This window comes from Nyctibius grandis, chromosome 3 (assembly GCF_013368605.1).
Source record: "Nyctibius grandis isolate bNycGra1 chromosome 3, bNycGra1.pri, whole genome shotgun sequence".
Classification (NCBI taxonomy): domain Eukaryota; kingdom Metazoa; phylum Chordata; class Aves; order Nyctibiiformes; family Nyctibiidae; genus Nyctibius; species Nyctibius grandis.
Window position 1 is genome coordinate 72306341 of NC_090660.1, and position 20791 is coordinate 72327131.

The 20791-nt window shown below is 36.4% G+C and overlaps 1 protein-coding gene across 8 annotated transcripts in view; it reads right to left on the reverse strand.

The window, feature by feature from the left end:
* Window positions 1-20791, reverse strand: part of ASPH (aspartate beta-hydroxylase) — a 135021-nt gene that overhangs the window by 103963 nt on the left and 10267 nt on the right. For 7 of the 8 annotated variants that reach the window (XM_068395685.1, XM_068395684.1, XM_068395683.1 and 4 more), the window contains 2 exons: window positions 10285-10431; window positions 8159-8227 (listed from right to left, as the gene is read on the reverse strand). In XM_068395685.1, the coding sequence (XP_068251786.1) occupies window positions 8159-8227; window positions 10285-10431 (216 nt within the window). Of the gene's footprint in view, window positions 1-8158; window positions 8228-10284; window positions 10432-13255; window positions 13518-20791 lie in introns of those variants that run through there. The other variant, XM_068395686.1, reaches the window with a different exon arrangement.

Sequence of the window (20791 nt, forward strand, 5' to 3'; positions counted from 1 at the left end):
TTTTCTTTATCTTATGGTTTATACATATCATCCTAAAAAACATTAAATGTACATGTTATTAACTTTCTTATATTCTAATCCTCAAATATTTGGAAGAAAGCGTTTCTGTGGATCTATTTCATTTGTAAATCTTCAGCAGCAGTATTAAAATATCACAACTTTTTTTTTTTTTTTACACTTCGCTTGCTTAACACTAACACTTTTTCTTTTTTATTACTTTTTAAATATTGAGTAAAACCCCGAGTTGGATGATTTAATGAAATTTTTTTTGAAACAAGCATGTTAAATTGCTTTAAAATTGCCATGCCAAAGCAAGTGAAAAATTATTTAATTTAGAAACAGGTTAAAATTTCAGCCTGCATCCATTGGTGTTAAAACTTGAGTATAAACTTTATATAGGAAACAGATACAAACTTAAGCATAGCAGGCATCACAATACACAATTACATCTAATTTTAATAGTAATCTGATTGATTACACTATTCATGTATTAAAATGACATCTCTGTTTCAGCTTTTAGTACCTTATACAAAGTGCAGGACACAATTATAAACTACCCTTTCTATACCGATAACTTTATGATAGCACACAGAATTCATGTAAATGAAAAATGTTTTTGGAACAACTGTCATAAAACAGTTTCACAGAAAAAGGATTAAAATTTGCAAAACTGCATTAAGTTCTTGAATTTAGCAAGGAATAGAAGACATTAAATTCTAATTTCCAATTAGTCTTTAATATATTCGGTATTACATTAGAAATACATAATCACAGCTTCCCACTTCCATAAAAGGCCCACCTTAAAAAAACTCAAAACAAATTTAGACCAGCCCTTGTGGTGCAATTGTTATATTAAAAAAATGACTGAAAACTTAGTTTGAAAACAGACAAATCAGTGGGAATAAACCATATAATGACATCGTATCTTCTGAATACAACAGATGTTAGCTAACTTAGAAATAAATGTTCCTGTAAAATTTTCAAGCACTTTTAAATTAAGTGCTTTTATTCGAACAGGTAAAAAGAATCTATCTGAAAAGTCAGCGAATCACAAAATAAATTATTTATTAAAATTATACTTCACAAGAGAATTATCATTGTCATGTCTGTATTAAGGATTAACATATAAGTATGCATTTACATAATGTAGTCATGCTAGAATAGTTTACAATCAAAGCTGTTACAGAACGCTTCGGTTAATGTTTGCTAGAAAGACAAATGTTACAGTGTTAACAGTATAGGTTATTACACTTAGCTTTGTAAGTTTTGTGCACAAAATGCACAAATTGAAGCACACACAGAAACCAACTACACAACCGCAGATACACATTTTATTCTACATATTTACACAACTGTGTAGTATTTGTCATCCTGCCACAAAAATGGAAAAGTCATTGAAAGGCTTTCAACTAGTGAAACTACATTGCATGGCTGACTTTATATAGTGTCCATTTGGGAGTTTCCCCTCAATGCCATAAATTCCTGTTATATTAAGACTGATGATTTCATGGACATTTTTGAAAGCCAATCAAATTAGTCTCTCAGTCACTGGTTCTGTAAATCCAAAATAACACAAGTCTTTTTTCCCTGAACCCCTTCATTCTGTGACGTACCATCAACATCATCTGCAGCTTCGCTCTCTTCTTCTTCTAGTATTTCAAAAGGAGTCAATACATCATAGAGAAATGAGAGAAAGCCATAAAACCAATCAGAGCTTTCCTCTGCTAAAATATTAAGGACTTCCTCAAGGGAATCAATATTTTCATTACTGCCATCTTTGGTCAGGCCTACACAAGAATAGAGGAAAGAGAGAGAGAGGGAAGGGGAAAAAAAGAGACAGCAGTTAGGTGGAAAGAGGAAACTGTAAAAGGAGGATCTGTGAAAGACATGTCACAGACAGCAGTCTTTACAGGAATGCTAATTAGGAAATAGAAAGATGTTAAGAAAGTTGAATCTTTCAAAGTACAGACTATAATTTGGACAATAAACATGCACAATATTATGCCGAAAACTTAAAAAAAAGGCAGGAGCTTTGCTTTCCTGTCTTCCTAGTCCTTAAAACCAAATCCATTTATATTCAGTTTTCTTGCTGCAGCATTTACCTTTAGACAGTTGTCTAACAGTAATCTTCCACTAAAAATAATCCAATTTGTCTTTTGGTTTTTTTGTGTTTTTTTTTTTTAAACCATCATGTTCAAATTTGAGAGCTTGAAATTGATAGCTGAGAATAACATTTAAAAGCAAACAGTATTTAAACAAACTTGTCACAGACATACTGTTAAACATAACATTTATCCTACCATGCAGAATTTTGATTTTGCTTAGAAGTGAGGACTCTAATTGCTGGGAGGTTGTTTTGAAGTTTGTTTGCTTGTTTGGGTTTTTTAACAGGCTTCTCAATCTTTTTTTCTGTGATATGTACTCTACATGTCATACTGGATCCTAAGGAATTAATTCCAAACATGACGATACACAGAACACTAGATAAAAAAGAATAGGTAGCCAACATGAAGGGTGGATGTATTGTTACATAGAAAATCTAAAGCAGGCTAAAGACAGCTGAAGTAGAGATGGCCAGAGCAGCAAAGAGCGAGCTCATCACTTCTAAACTCTGATACCAGGAGTTGCTGTCTTGGGTTACAAGACCCACTGATGTAACTGGTCTCCGCAAAATACAAATAAGCCATGATTAATGCTCTCTTCTTTTTCCTCCTGTTCTTTTTTTTTTTTTTTTTTTGCATTAAAATCCACTGTTCTACCGTTATTACTAGGTAACATTTCAACTTTTCCATTCTGGAAAAAGTACAACAGAATGACCAAGCAATGACAAATGTCAATTATTGGTAAGCTTTAAAGCGGGAGAGGGAGGAATTTCCCCCACTTCTAACCAGAACAAACCTTCATTTGTGTTGGAAGGACAAGCAGAAAAGTGGCTGAGGGTGAAGACAGATTGTTGAGACACAAAATTAAGTGAACATATTGCACATGCAGACTACAAAGCAATATTAGGTGCAGGTTAATGAAACATTCAAGATAGAGGAGTTCATGGCAGAGACATTTAACACATTTCAACATGTTTTTCTTACAGCACAGTGAAAGTATCAATGATAATTCTGAGGAAACTTCCAAGTCCATGATATTCCACATCCTTGTACCTGGATGTCCAGAACCTCTACTTGAGTGACCAGCCATTCTCTTTAATTTTTCACTGGACAGCCCAAAGGTTTACAAATGACAGATTGAATCCAGGAGGCAATCAAGGTATTACAAATATCCCTCTCCAACTTCTTCCATGGCTTAGTTCTATAAAAATTAAATTTTATAGACTTAACTTTATGCATGGTAGTTAGTCAACATTCTAATTTGTTTTCAAAATTTGGACCAAGAAAGATGTAAAGACATAAACCAAAGCAAGTATATTTACTGAAGAACGAAATCTCAATTTAAGAATGGAAATCTGAATCTAATTAAAAAAATTCTAAGTTATAAACACAGAATTATAAATATTTGTATCATTCTATTATGTCAGAATCTAGCAATTAAAAAAAAACCACTGCAAAAATTAAAACACCATTCACAAAAGACCCCAGGCTTTAGACAGCATTTCTGTAAGCACACGAAGAACCATATAGATGCCCCTGTTCTTGCACTAAGTCAAGAATAAGACCCTTGGGCAATTATCTTTATAAAATATAACATGGAGTACAGCAGCGTATTTTCTTTGAAAAGAGTAGGACACCAAAGGGAACCATAGAAACTGGAAGAATACATCTTACAGTCTTTACCATAAAAACTACCAAACAACAAAACCCCAAACCCTTTCTTTACAATTCTTTGCGAAAACTATCCAAGATTAATGAAATGGCCTTTGAATCTAGCGTAAAAAAAAACAAACCAAAACAAAAAAAAGACACTTCAGCCTGAGTTACAGAAAGTAAAACATTATTTCATATATTTATCTTTTTTCTTTCTTACAAAGAGTTAAAATAAAAAAAAAAACACTAATTAATCCTCAAACTATTTTTGGTCTTCATTCATCCCCATAATCTAGAAGAACTGCTTTTCAAAGTAAAACTCATGCACTGATAAGCACACATAGGCATGGTAAGAAGTGCCTGAAAATGGTGACAAAAATGGAACTGCCCAATAAGGCAGCCATACCATGCTAAACTGGTGACTCACAGGAAATAACTACTTTATTTCAAGAGAGGTCTAAAAATTATAATTTAAACCAATCAGCGATTGAGGGAGTTAAAATCTTTATCTATTCAACAGTGTTACCACAACCAATGGGGCAGAGGAGCTGCCTACATTCATTTAACAAGACTGTCCTGGTTTGGCCTAAACCAGGCCAATTTTCCTGTCAGTGATTTTTACTTTCAGTTTAGGCCAAACCAGGACAAAGACAAAGCCTTTCTTCTCCTGCAAACATCTCTTTTACAAGAATAAGCATATGCAAGCCTTTGATATTTGAAGGTGCTACAGTAGAACATAAGAAAAATAGAGAAGAGTATGAAACTCATCCTAAATAGCTGAACTGTACAAAAGCATTCATTTAACTCCTATTATCTCTCCACAGATTTTCTGAATGTCCAATTTTTGTACGACTACTTGCAAACATCTTTTTCTGCTATAGGTGAACCAGGGGAAAAAGACTTGGCTTACAGAAGTTTGGGTTGTACTGTTTACTACTCTTTGCCTGGAGAAGAGAAGGCTCCAGGGACACCTTAGAGCAGCCTTCCAGTACCTGAAGGGGGCCTACAGGAAAGCGGGAGAGGGTCTTTTGACAAGGGCATGTAGTGATAGGACAAGGGGTAACGGTTTTAAACTGAAAGAGGGTAGATTTAGGTTAGATCTTAGGAAGAAATTCTTTCCTGTGAGGGTGGTGAGACACTGGAACAGGTTGCCCAGAGAAGCTGCGGATGCCCCTCCCTGGAACTGTTCAAGGACAGATTGGATGGGGCTTTGAGCAACCTGGTCTAGTGGAAAGGTGTTCCTACAAATGGCAGGGGGGTCGAAAGTAGATGATCTTTAAGGCCCCTTCCAACACAAACCATTCTATGATTCTATGATACACTAGATTTTTTTTTTCCATTTTCTGCATAACTGGACTACTATGAACTAAATGCACAAGAACAGTATATTGATGACCTTCTGTAGCTGCAGTTCCAAAACTGTACTAACTACTGCAGCCATTTAAGTAGAATTTCTGAGGATATTGTTGCTTGTTAACAAGGACTGAGGTATAAAAAATGGCTCAGCTCCAAACATTCTATTACAACAGACATTGGTACTCCCTATACATGCATTTTTCTGTAATACTACTAAAGCCACTGTTTCTCTGTACTGAGCTAAAGTAAGTACAGAGGTATAACACTCCTCCTGAGAAGAATAACTTCCTTCAAAGAACGATCAGAGTGAAGTGGACAAAAAGTGGGAAGACAATTACTGGTAACGGCAGACCTCAAAGGAGCAGATTAAGCCTCTCTTCCCATTACCAAAAGGAAGTCAAGTAAATGGAACCTCACAAATACCTGTGAAAAAGAAAGAATCTGAAAGGTAACTGCAGACTAGTTCCAACAAGTTTGCACTTCCACCCTAATTTTTTCATAAACGGATACAAAATTAACTCAACAAATATTTGGGGTTGGTTGGCTGCCTGAGTTTTAGGTGGGTTTTTTTTTTCCCCTCTCTCTCACTTGGGGGAAGAGGGGAAGAACACACTTCTTGCACATTGTTTTTAAAATTACACAAATAACTCGAGAGAGCTTAGTCATCAAACCTCCTTTGATTTCAACAAATAAAAAGGACTGACCCTATCATACCTTATATATACAGAAAATAAAATAATAAATTTTAATTCGTCTATTTAGGTGTGCCCAAGTAGTACAGAAAATTACTAAGTTATCAGCTACTAAGCCGTTCTTTGAAATATAAAATAAACTCACACTGGTAGAAGTATTTGTTAAAATTAAATTAACTTTAAAATATATTTATCATTAATATGCAAATTAAATCTTTAAATGTGTAGCAAAACCTAAAGATTATGGAAGTGGACAACGTTAAACCACTGTATATGCCACAATTTCAACATACAGTAGTTTAGTAATAGCTAAAGAACAGAAAAGAAAAAGCATATGACTTCCTAGCGTTAAAGATCAAACAGTAGTATCTCCTTTTTAAGTCAATATTAAATTAGCAGAGAAACCACTTGCTGTTATGGTAGTCTGACCCAGAGAAAAATCCCAGAAAGTAACAAGTCTTCAAACACAGCGTATGTACTAACAAAATGCTCACAAATAAAATATAAAAGGAGCTATGCATTCAATATTTAGAAAATTACCCTAATGCAGTTGAATATAGGATTACTATATGGTTTTCTTTACTACAAAGACTTAATTCTGGGAGATAAATTCCTCAAGAGGAAATCTAGTCTTGCAGTTTCTGCAACAATGAAATAACTTTAGTCTGCATAGTGGTGTTCATTTTTCAGTTCATATTAAATACAAACAAGCACAATAATTTACTGGGAACTTCAGTTAATAATATTATATGCTAGTCATTGGAAAAAATATATTTTTATCACTGTCGTGTAACTCTTCAAAATTTACCATTTCCTTGGTACTAAAGAAAATATTATTAAATAAGATTAAACCATATTTCTAAGTAAGTATTCAAAAATAACAAAAAAAAAAAACCTTTTGATCTGTGACCTTTTAATGTCACATTTGAAGTATAAGGTTTAAATGCGTGATAAGACAAGCTTATAATAGAAACACTGTCATGTACTGGCAGAATTCCCAACTATATCAAGTTGCATAAAACAAGAGATGTAACAAAGCAGCAGCATGTTTCTGGCTCCCACCTTGGCAATCTGAACCCAACTAATATGACCCACAGGAGACTGATATCCACTTTCTATACACTACATAATAGATGGAGAAAGATTAGGATTATAGCTATACAAAGTGTTATCTTATTCACCATTTATAATTAACGCACGATTTGTAGCTCTGAAGTCATTCAGAGCACCGGGGATTCTTTGGAGTGCCTCTCACATTCACACCACTGCAAACCCGTTCAGTAATTTTGACTGCATGGGTTTTCTTTAACCATGAAGGGATTAAACAAATGAACCCCTCAAAAAGACTCGCTTATTTCTGCGAACGTAAGTGGGGAAAAATAAACAGATGATAAACTGATTTTTATGGAGTACGAGTTTCAAATAGCAAGCCATAACATCCTAATATACTGTTCATAACTTTGACTAGTTTGAGACATTCCATTTTGCCTTCTGCTCAAGCTATTATTTACTCTGCTGGGGTTTTTTGTTGCTTTGTTTATTTGTTTAACTTGCTAGGTTTGTGTGCTCAGAATACGTTTACGTTCAAACAAATCAATTAAAGAAAAGTAAACTTTCTAACATTAGGTATGCAAGTATCTATCCAATGTTTGATTGTGAAGCTGAAGATGGCACTGCTTTAACTGCTAGAAGAAGTAGGTAGAATGGCAATATCACAAAGCATGTCTAGTGATTGAAATTTCTCTTTGAAGATACATAGTGACAGAAAGACGTTCTCCCAAACTACAGGGAACAGAAGCCTAAAACCAGTGTTTCGATGTCAAAGAAGAAAAATCCATGTCATGTAGGATTTCTGAAGGGCAAAGAAAATGAACAGACTTGTGGAGAACGCAGAATAAAGGAAAGACAGTACAAAAATATGCTAAACAAATAGTCATCTAAGAAGTACAAAGGCCTGTTGGAACTAATTTTAAAATGGACCTGGCTTAATGTGCTAACACAAACGATGTTTTAACTCTTGAAGTATCTTAAGCCCTGCATCTGATAAGTTTATTAACAATCACAACCACCTTTCAACAGTTGATACAGCAGCATCAACCACTTAAGTTCAAAATCATCCTGTAAGTAAACGCTTTCCACTTACATTGCTATATTAGGAGAAAAAGAACACAACTTGCTACAAGAAGTTGCAGAGACAATCCTACAACTTGCATTAAGAAAAACCCCACCACAATTAAATCAATTTAAGTCCTCCAATTAGGAAAAAACAGAAATATTATTTTGACATTAAACAAAAACCAAACATGAATATGACAACTGAATTATATAGATTATTCCACCTGTGTTTGTACTTGCCTAGCAATACTTTAGCATCTTCCACATCAAAATCTCCATCTCCATCAGCATCATATATCCCAAGCTTCCCTGGAAACGCAGAGAGGAAGAAGAGAGAATTAGGGATTCAGCAGTTTGTTTCCAGCACAGCGTTTTCAATGTGCAATGGTTGACTGTCAATGGTAGGTTATTACCATACTTTTTTTAACGATTTAGCCATATTCTTCTTAACCACATCTAAAATTCGCTGGAAAATATCATAAATATTTTAAGTTATTTTCTGCATTTCCTAGACTTTAGACTGAACACAAGTTAGTCTTTTTTCCACACATTATTTCTGTGATTGCAGATTTAAAACAAATCTGTAATTAAGTGATGCGCTTCATATGAACATGCTTCGCTCAGCATAAAATTTAAGTTCAGAAGGAACATTCATCATGTTTGAGGGAAAAGAAATAATAAAACAAGAATTAATCAAATAATCACCATTTGCTTCCTGATTATATGCTTTTTGCCATTCTAAATTCTCAGAAAAAAAAAGATAGGTATATAATTTTTAGTGCCAAGTTAATGGAAAGTAAGCAACCTACTTCTTGGACAAAGGAAAAACATTCATAACTTTATCAACAACTGTATAACATTAACCACAGACAAAAAAGTTGTCCATCCTTTTATAGGTGACATATATCAGACTTCTCACTTTTATTTGTGAAACTGCAGCTCTACCAGCCCTAAGTATAAGTAGAATCTAGTTTCTATTCAAAAATATTTTTTAGCATAGAATCGTGGTATTTAGGATTAGAAGTGTCCTGGGATCACCAAGTGAGTAGAGTGCTATCTAATTAATTTTGACAAAATTCAGACATAACTTCTAATAGGACTGAAACTCTGCACACTGTTTGCGGAAGAACTCTAAGTCCTTACAGTTTGCCCGTTTATTATTATACTTGTCATCCTCTAAATGGAAGCAGAACTTCACTGCCATTAAAATAAATGAAATAAAGTTCTTAATATGGTATTTAGAAAATTAGAAAACAGTTTTATGGAAGAAAAAATTCAGACTTGGGTCTAGAATAGACAAAAATAAGGCCATCACCATTGTACGGAAGCAATCAATTGGAAAGGATATTTATCAGTTTATGGTTAAACACAACTTACTGGCGGAGTAAATGTAATTGTCTAAAAATAAGAATTGTATCATCTTCAAAACCATGAAGAATGAGACAGATGAGAAATGACTGAGTTTCATGTCATTGTAGAAGAATAGTAATTCTCTAAAAAATTAAAAATGTAAAAAAGTAAACCAAAATTTTTTGCCAAGGGACTGTAAAGCAAGCTTATTTCTCTAATATCCTACCTTGTAGGACCTCTGACAAGTTATAACGGAAATCCTTTGCTTTGGCTGCATGCATGGTAAAAATATAGAAACCATTATTTGCATCACTAGACCCAACCAAGTTTCAGATCAGAAGCTTCTGTTAACATCAGTCCAGATTAAAAAAGCATGTACCAACAGACTTGTAAAGCTTATATAACCAGCAGTTGCAAAAGTGCATGTTGAATCCTACACCATCAGGGACAATAGCTCTACCTATGGACATATATCTTGAAATTTGAGACATTCATTTTCACCCTTAGATATTATATTAACAATACTATCTTAACATTGTCATATTGAGATATAATTACAACCGTTATAAGCTTAAAACTGAGGTCATTCAACAGCTCATTCACAAGAGGATGACTGATCAGTTCTCCTGACTCTACAGGCAACACAGTCCATCAGAGGAGTGGTAACATTAGCTGCCCATTTTCAACCACTGCTGAAAATTTCTGAGAGCTGAAACTGCATATTTAGCTGACATTTCAAATGGACTACAGTACACATGTTACAAAGAGATCCAGATCTGTCCTTGGAGATTTCTTCAATTCTTTAATAAATGCAGTATGTTAATAACCTTTTTCAATCTTATGAGAATCACGTTTTAACATGACAATAGAGTTCAGCATTAAAACGTACTTTTTGAACTATATTGCCTGCTCTTATCACGGAGGTCACTCGCAAACACCGCAGTAGTCAATTCAGCTATCTAGAAACTTAAAATGGCTTCCATTTAATGAAGCTTCTTAAGGTTTAAAATTCTTACCTAGAACTTCTTCATAATCTACGAGTTCAAACCAGACAACTGCTACTGATGTCCAAACTCCCAGCAAAGCAATTACCATAAACCAGGTGAAAAATGAGCTTCCAGAGAGGCCTTCTTTCTTTCCATTCTTGCTTCCATGCTTAGTCTCTGTTAAAATAAGGCAAACAAGTAGGAAAAATGGATTTGTACAAGAATCAGAAAAATTATGATTGAGGATATAATTATAAATCTTGTTTCTTATGACTACACAGAATACAAGACATTTGAGTGACACTTTTTTTTTTAAACTTCACTTTTACTTGCTTTTCATATCACTGTGAATTACAGTGGGAATCTGGATGATTATTGAAGTAAAAGCCGTATAACCAACCAAACACCAAAAACTCACATGTAATTTGTCTTAACAACTTAGTTGGAAATTCCCCCTTCCTCCCCTTCAGTGTATATTTATACAGAGCTTAACATTTTTGAGATGCTTTGCATTTGTGCCAGCAGTTCTCAAACTGCCACCAGAGGGCAATATGATCAGCAGAACCAGCATGGAAAAAGCGTTTCTTCTGATGCAAGTTTCAAAGATTAGTTTAATTAGCTCACGGAATCAACGTGAAAATTCAAATAGCCGAAGAAGTCTCTAAAATCTAAACCATAGTAAGGGTAAGACTCCAAGTTCAGACACTCTACGAACCAAAAATATCTTCCCTGTTGCTTCGAATCAAGCAGAGATTCACTATGTGCTGAATACCTTTACAGTTCCAGTCCCATGAAACATACAAGTAAAAGGATGACACAGAGACTTCATGCAAATCACAGCTTCATTTATAACCGCACATATGGAAAGTAAGTGTATATAAAAAAATACAGTAATTATAAACAAACCACCGGGAAAAGAAAGACCTCAACCTAGCATATGGGTATGGGGTTTCAAATGGGCATCACCACTAGAGAAGACATAAATTGCTTGGTCCATTCATTGCTTTAGGATCGTTTCAGGGAAAGACGGATACATGTAGTAAATAAATGTGCATCCAAAAAGATGCCTGTGGCATTTCTCCAAAGCTCAAGGTCTGCTTTTCTGCCTCCTGATACTACTGTTGCAAGGCTGGCACTTCTTCGCAGTTTCAGGTCTACCAGCCCTATTCCACTTCATTGCCTTCTAAGCACCAGCCTTTGCCTGTTCAGCCACATTCCGTCCTAGTTATTGAAGTAAAACTATTTCTAACATATTTTGAAATACTTGAGGAACTTTGTCATTAATATCGTGATAATATAATAAGGTAGGGAGTCAACTATCACACTAGCTACACGTAATGTTTGATGTATTTATCAACACTGATCATAGAAAAAGACCAAAAAATACTCTCAACAGCTAAATATCAACATGATTGTTTTTCAGAATAAAATGGAGTATCTTTGAAAGATGAATTCTGAAAGATGGTGGCTGACTTATTTCTGTAACATATATAGAAGTACTTTCAAACCCTGCTTGCCATCAGGTTCACAGCTGCAATAAACTAACCTTTTATTACATTAATTGTGCTATATCCTGAGTATATTTAGACCAATAAAAAAAAACAACCCACCTGACTCACATCAGCTCTTACTCAGCTCAGCATTTTATCGAAAAAAACTATTCTTTTATTAAGACTACTCCGTACAAAGATCAAATACCAACTATTTAGTTTCTTTTCTATATTAAACACAAAGTTGCCTTGGTATGGGCTGTCCAGTAACATTCAGAGAGAAACCGAGATAACTTTACACTACATAACAGCAGAACTTCGCTACTCCGGTGTTCCAACGCAGTCAATGGAAGCTTTGTACATATTTAAAAATGAAACCTTAAGGCTAAAAACATTTTAAATCATTCCAGGTTACAACTATGTTGTAAAGCAAACTAGGTATTAGAAGAGGCAAATAGGAAAGAGAATCTTACTGTATTTCACACTTAACTCATTTACCTTACGGTTTCCTATTGTTTACTGCTAGTTGCCTCTGAAGAAAGGGGCTTTACTTATTAGAAGAACAGGAAAGTGAAAAAAAAAAAGGCAATTATTTAAGTGACCAAGCATAGCTGGTTCATATTTTTTCCAGGATAAAAGGCTATTTCATGCAAATCTCTCAAAAACAGATTCTGCTACAGAAATATCATCCACAACAGTCACAAAGATACATTTTTATGCTGTGGCTTCCTATCTTACAGGAAAATTATTTTCAAGCTCTTGAAAAAATCTGCTGAGAATTCAACCACGGCAGCTTGATCAGGCAAAACTTTAATACAAATTGAAGTTATGTAACATAAAATTTACCTATGGTCTGCACAGATAACCCTACACATCGGGTCAGAACAAAACACTGCAAGGACTGACACTGGCTCAGAGCTCATTCTAGTTAATTCTCAATTCAAGCCCTTTCCCTGCACATGCTGCCAGCCATGTCAGAAGTAGGTCACTTGCCATATCTGGTAAGCCTGTGCTTACACCACCAGACATCTTTATGTGGACATCAGAAAGTCTTAAAGTGTGCTCTATTCCTCAACAGCAAACCTTTAAAAGTCCTATACCACACCCACCCCGCATTAAGAGTCACACCTAGATAAAAATGTACAAAAACCTTTTTCCTTTTACTTTAGCTTACGCTAAAGACACCTAGTAATTTCACATACTCCAAAAATAACTTTAAAGTCAGGTATTTGAAGACAAAACAATGCCTCTTATGTTAATCTGTTCTCCACTCCAGCAAAAAATAAGTTACAATTAACCACCTGCCATAAACTGATGAAATACCTCTACTCCAGAGAACATTTAATCAAAGAGAACAGAGGCAGCCTGTAACACAGACTAGAACAGCAAACTGGCTAGAAAACACCAACATATCACAGTAAGCCAGTTATTTTGCCAATTACAAAATCAGACATAGGCAGTAAGTGCAACTATGCATTTTCCATTTGTTCACAAAAAGGTTAGGATTATACCTGTGTCGTCAGCCATAACATTAGTGCTCGATTTCCACAGACAGAGCGAGTGTGTCGATATCTCCAAAAATTAATGTTGAAGGCAGAATAAGAAATGATTTATCCGCACTGTAGTCTTGCAACAGGAGCAAACAAGTTTCCTAAAGCCAGCTCAGCTGGAACCTGAAACTGGACCCAAGAGAAACTTCTCCTCCAAATCTATTTTTAGAGCAGTTATCCTCAGGAGCCAAACGCTTTTCAGAACTCATATGGCAATCTAGTTCTGACGACAATCAAATTCACTTACTCCTCCTAACAGAGCATCCTGGGTAGTTGATCCTTTCCCCTCCCCTTAATCCTCCGACATCAAACACATCAGCGAATGAAACCGAGCACATTGTACTGTAGTATTTTTGCTGCAATGTATGCCTCAGTGCCTGAGCTCTAAGGACATTAAATCCATCAGCATAAGCTGAAACACAAGTCTGGACACAAAGCTTGCCTGCTTGCATTTGTTAAGTTGGCCCTCGCCCAAGAAACTTCCTCCATGTTGGCACTCCTCTACCAGGCTTCCCGAGTATCCTGTAGAGACTGCTCATTTGAAACTTGCTAGCTACTTTAAGAATAAAAGACAGATAATTTCCAAAATGTAGTTTTGAGTCTTCTAAAAGAGTTACTTGAAAACAACGACACGCATCCTTGCCAAAGAATTTTCAGGTCAGAACTGTTCCCCTGGTACACCTCATATTTGCTTCCGGCAGACCCAAAAGAGGGTTACCAATAGCTTTGCTAAAGCAAAGCCTGTTTCCCTACAGTGCAATACACCACATGCCATAAAGGTAAACCAGGCAAAATTTCTATCGCATGTTTGTTAAAAGTAGCAGAGGTGTTGACTTTGATACGTTGCCCTCCCTTTCCAGAAAGGACGAACACTAACTCATCTCACTCACCCCTCCATTAAATTCTGACAATACGCATGCTGCCTGTACAATTTAAGCTAACGTAAATGATTAGCGATCAACACACTCTTCTTCTTAAGGACCAGAAAAGGAGGAAAAACCCCCACCAATAATTCAACTTATTTACGTCTTCAATTTTAGCAAAATATTCTTTTCCCACTGCATTTCAAACAAAAGCCAGCTCCTTTTGGGTGGGAGGAAGACAGAAACAAACTCATGTCGCATTAGCAGCAACCCTAATAAAAATTTTAGGATCTAGCACTCTGCCCTTCCTTAAATAACATCGCCATCAGGTAGATGGATTGAACAGTAGAATGTTACGGCTACTCTGAAAAACAAGATATATCTCCTGTGGTTTTAACATCCCACCACTAATTCCCAAATGCACTTCCCAATAGCTCAAGGGAGAAAAAAGTGAGAAATAACATCCAACTGAGTTTAAGACTTTTCAAATGGATGTAAAGAAACTAGAGGCAGTTGATGCTGTAACCAGGGTATATTTTAACTATTTTTAAAGCCACTTGAATACATCAAACAGAACATATACTTTAAGAAAGACCTCCTGACTAGCACATTTCAGCAACTTATGTCATGCATGAGCGATTTAGAGCAAGATAGGAGGAAAACTTAAACAAAGACTGAAAGTCACCAAATATACAGAGAAATCAACAGCCTATTAAGGTAAATAATTGCATGTGCAATTATATGTAGTCTATTGCATATAAAACCTATATTGTTTTGACAGGCATTAGATTAGGCAATTTGTTGCAACCTCACTTCAGCTGCACCTGTGTTTGCACCGGATCTTACTACAGCTGAATTCACAGAGCATACGACTGACGCTGAGAACCCACGTATTTTGGGGGGATTGCTCCAAACTAGATCTCACCTAGCTGAATGCCCATAAGAGGTTGCAGTATGCCTTTCTATTTCATTTCATTCAAACCTAAGTAAGGTTTGTATATATATTTCTTATATTCAGGGACAACAGCACAATGAATAAAAGCAAAGTGAGGGGAGACACTCAAGAAATTGATTTCAAATGTACACTCCCAATCTGAACTAACACACATATGTTGACCTTTAACCAAGTACCCACAGCCTTCTCTTGTGCCCTTTAAAAATCAATTGATTGCAAGAACATGTATTGCCAAGAAACAAACATCTTCCTTCCTGAAAGGGGAGGCTACAGCTAAAATGGAGAAACCTTTTCAGACTCATCAGAAGGAAGATGGACCAAAAGGCCACAAAACTGATCATACACCCCATGAACAACAAACATTAGTGCACACCTTGAAAAATACAGTATGCTCATGTATCTCTCTGAATGCTATAGTTAAAAACATGAAACAACATAATTTTGGTTAGTTTTGTGAAAGACAAAGATTAAACTGAATAGATACATATTTAAAATACAATTCAAGATTGGGATAGCTAAGTCAACAGAGCAGACTTCTTGTGAAGTCTCATTCTACTGTGTTCCAATGCTGTGACTACAGGTTTATCTGTTGGTTCTTTTTTGAAGCAACACAAGTTCCTTCACTAACACTCAAAATTATTATTATTCACCTTACTTGTATAACTGTTTCAAATTTAAAAAGTATTTTCAAGTTAGTTTTGCTACAACTATGCACTCCATGCTATTTTAGTTAATTTTAGAAAAGCATAATTGACAATCAAAACTAGCAGCATTAATTCCACCTGTAGATCACTACCAGAGTGCAAGCAAAAAAGCTTAGAGGAAAAAAAAAAATGTCAACTATGAACACAAAACTAAAGGCAGGCTTCAAAGCATCAATCTAAGCTTTTGTAACGTGCATAATTATTTCCTATGAAGGTGCATTAGGAAGTAATATAGAAGCAATTATGGATTATCACATGAAGAGAAGGGTGCACACCAGCAGGCAGTTACTAGAAATTAGAAAAAGAGTACGAAACACTAACCTCAGATAAATATCTAAAAATAGCATTTCAGAAGTAAAAATTATCAGCTGCATCATACGGAGACTTTAGAACAAGCTCATTTTAAAAGCAAAATGCAGAGTGATAAAACAGAAATACGGAGAGAAGTAAAAAACTAAAATAAGTTACAAAAGAACTGTACTACCACCCAAAGAGCTGAACAAGTAGCAGTGCAAAGACAGAAAACCACCTCTCTTACATGAGCATGGCCTACTACCACTTGACATTTTTGCCAAATTGTCTTTTCCAACCATTGAAAGCCATTCTCAGTAATAAAATTGCAGTTAATTTTTTTGAACAGTTTTTAAACAAAGTTTTTTTTGGTGGGGTCAGTAACAAGTATTTTGAGTAAAATATCTATTAAAGGGAAGTTTACAGCATTTTCTGTTGATGCTATTTTTCCCCTGCCTATTAAAATACAAGCTTCCCCCGCCACTTACTACTGTGAGACAGATCATATATGTGTGTGTATATACATACACACACTTTTTATCATATGTATTTTAAAATCTAGCCTCAATAAGCATCTGTGTTGAATTGTTCCATTCTGAGAAGTCCACACACCACAATGACTGCAAGGGCTGTCCTGAGGTCAAACATATTTTCATCTTTAATTTTCATTCAGTGTACCAAGGGTGGAGTAATACACTTTTAATGGACAAATCTGAGCTTCTTTATAAACTCTGTTTCATTTTGTAAGGGAAACAGGGCTACTGTTTGCTCTCTGTTTACTTTACAGATAGAATGGAGATTTTTACTAAAATGCTTCTGGTATCACTTATAAAACATTCCAACCTTAAATTTTCACAAATATCCAGTCAGAAATTTTTGTTTGTTTGACAAACAATCGTGACAGCAGGGTCTTTAGAGATAAGATCTAAAGTTTAAGGTAAAGATTTACTTTTAATAAATTCAATATAAATTCTTTGTGATACATAATTGATTCTTCCTTTTGGTTTCTAAGAATTCTCCTTCAGCACTGCAACCTTAATGGAAACTAAAGAAAAAAAAAAGTGGCTTTTTTATTATTATTCTCATTAAAAACTAGATCTTTGCTCTGCACTTTATCTAATCCAGTCTACACGGTTATAAAGATACCTGTGCACCTTATCAAAGGCTTTAATAAACTAAATCAGAAACTTAGTAGTTAGGAACAGGGAAATGGATGGAAAAGAAAGAGCTGTTAAGTTCAAAGAAAACACAAAGACCAGAATTAAAGGTGAAATAATAAATTAGCCAAATGAAAGGCAATTTTGGCTCTCCTGCTGCCACTTCACACATTTTTACTTTAGCATTTGAGGAACTTTTCCTTATTCCACATACAGTCAATCCTCACATAAGCCTTTAAGGTTCTTAATTTTCAATTCCTACAAAATTTCTCATAGTAAAGTACCCTACTATACAAACAATCAAAGAACAACATAAATACTGAAAACAAGAGCAAAGTCATAAATTCAGGATTCGACAACTAAACAGGCTGATTGTGGAGAGGCTGAGGGTGGCCAGCTGGAGGGGGGAAAAAAAGAAGAAGAGATGCATCACAAAATACATAAAAAATCTCAAGGCTCATAAGCACCCCGCTGAACTTCCCTAGTGAAAGGAAGCCCCTCCCTTCAATTGCTGAAGTGATTCCATTGAACCATCTCCTGCAATTCAGCACTTAATCAGGACGTGAAAGATCAGAGACTCAGTTCTCTCCTCTGCACTGGGGAACAGTGTTTGAATTTCTTCAGAGGTCTAAACCACATTTTTAAGTATACCCAAGGGTATAAGAACAAAGCCATTTTAGTCCTTCATGATGAAGCTGTTTATTCATGCATAGTGAAATCTTAACTGGCCACAACAGCAATTTGTAAGAGAGGAGCCCTGCAGCATGGAGACTAAAGCCCAGTTTTTTCCCCCTCCTTTCTAGGTAAGAAAGAGGACTCCAGACGTAACTGGCCTATCGTCACGCTCACTCTCCGCAGGCTGAATCTCTGTTTCACATTGGATTGGAACAGTTTCAACAACAAGAATTTAAAATATACACTCTCACTCCTGTTCAAGTATACTCCATAAAGAGCAGCTGCAACACTGAAAGTCAACCAAACTTTTTCTTCTTCAAGAAGAAAATTGAATTAAATCTTTTTCTCCTCTATCTTGAGAGCTCCAATTACCAAAGTATTGCACAGAAGTAAGAAACCACTCTTTCCAGCGCTGTTCTACACAGAATCAGATCTGCAATTCTGTTATCTGAAAATACTAAAGACGGTCAATACTTTTAAAAAGTCAGCTCATTTCTCAGTATAAGCTGTTATAGCTCCAAGTACTTTTAAGTGTTTAGATACCTCTCTGGTTCACAGGAAGCACCACAAATTTTAGAAGAGTTTTTTAGTTGCAAGCTGAAGTGATTTGTTACTAAGTGAGAATTAACTATTCTTCAGAAAAAATCCAACACAAAACAAGAATAAGATTATCAGCTAGCTGACTGATGTCAAGCATCATTCCCAGGGGTTTTTTTTTTAATTATTATTCTTATGTAGTTACATTTATTCTGACTATAAACAGTGAACAAATCCTGATTGCTTTCCATTTAAATGATTCTTCTAAGACATACATACACAACAAAAATTAGAAATTTTTTTCAGAAGAAATCTTCTCATAAAAGAAACATCATAAAAATGAGTAGCTTTGTTGGTTTTTTTTGAAGAAACATAAGTTTTTCTCTCTAAGAGAAAAGTTTTTTCTCTAAGAGAAAAACAGTCACAAATTAAAGACATGAAAGAAACTTAATGAAAAATTCTATCCTAGGAGGTTGCACAGTTTTGTGAGACTTGTCAAAGGCACTTTAAATACAGCACAAGAGTGAATTCTAGTTGCAGTGCTAGCTGCGCACTTTTCAATGAGGTTTGGAGAGACCAGCTGTTCGCCACCATAAGAGCTGCTGCTGTTAACAACTTGCCTCTGGAGTTCTGTTTATCTAAGCATAACTGCTGAAGTCAGAGGAGGTAAAAATGAATACAGAGATATATGTTAATAAGAGAAAAATCCTGAATCTGCACCTGCTTCTTTTCTAAACGTGCTAGGAAGATGATCACTTTCAAAAGCTAGTCAAACTTTGTCCAAGCCATGTTTTGGGGTTTTATTATTCAGATGAACACTTTTATGAATAGTTCTTCAATTCGGATTTATTACAATGAAAAAAAACACACAGATGTGCACACAGCTTAAATGACTAATAACGACACTGCTTACAACTTGAAAGGGTTTTATAATGAATACTATCAAAAGGAATATATTCAAAGCAGTATTTAATGCATCCATCACATACTATCTGAATAGTTTTTGACAGGCGTATAGCTACCTCCTCCACAAGGAAGAAGAGAAGAGTTTTAGTGGTTGGAGACTCCTTCCTAAAGGGATCTGAGGGCCCAATATGCAGAGCTGACCCCCATCACAGGGAGCTCTGCAGCCTGCCTGGAGCCCGAATCAGGGATATCACCAGGAAACTCCCCAACCTGGTGAAGGCCACAGACTGCTACCCCCTGCTGATCTTCCAGACAGGTGGGGAAGAAGCTGCATCCCGTAGTCTGAGGGGGATGAAGAAAGACTACAAGGCCCTAGGACGGTTGGTGAAAGAGTCTGGGGCACAAGTTGTTTTCTCCTCCCTCCTTCCATTTTCAGGTGATGACGTGGGATGGAATAGTAGGATTCTCTCTATTAACACCTGGCTACGAGACTGGTGCTACAGACAGGGCTTTGGGTTCTTTGATAATGGCTGGTTTTATAAGACAACAGGCGTGACAGTGATACATGGGAAAGGTTTATGTCGTAGGGGCAAAAGGGTTCTGGGACAGGAATTAGCAGGGCTCATTCGGAGAGCTTTAAACTAGATTCGAAGGGGGATGGGGTGGTAGCTGGGCTTGCACCACTGGGGCAATGCTCTAGTGTTGAGGTAGACCAGGAGGCCCCCCATCCCCCTGGGGTGAAATCAGGGGGTGAATCTGGGATGAAATCGGTGTGCCCAGCTCGCTCCCTGAAATGCCTGTACACCAATGCACGCAGCATGGGGAATAAGCAGGAGGAGTTAGAAATCCGTGTTCGGTCGGGGGGCTATGATCTAGTGGCAATTACAGAGACTTGGTGGGACGCCTCGCATGACTGGAATGTGGTCATGGATGGCTATGTCCTGTTCAGGAAAGACAGGCCGCTAAGGAGAGGTGGTGGAGTTGCTCTTTATGTGAGTGAGCAGCTAGAATGTATTGAGTTCTGTCCAGGGGCGGATCAGGAGCGAGTTGAGAGTTTGTGGGTGCGAATTAAGGGGCAGGCTGGCAGGGGTGATACTGTTGTGGGTGTCTATTACAGGCCACCGGATCAGGATGAGGACGGTGATGAGGCCTTCTCCAGGCAGCTGAGAGCAGTCTCACAATTACAGGGCCTGGTTGTTGTGGGGGATTTCAACTACCCTGATATTTGCTGGGAGGCCTACTCAGCCAGCCATCCTCAGTCCAGGAGGTTCCTCCAGTGCATTGATGATAACTTTCTGATGCAAATGGTGGATGAGCCAACTAGGAGAGGAGCGCTGCTGGATCTGATCCTCACTAACAAGGAGGGTCTGGTTGAAGAGGTGAAGGTTGAGGGCAGCCTTGGTTGTAGC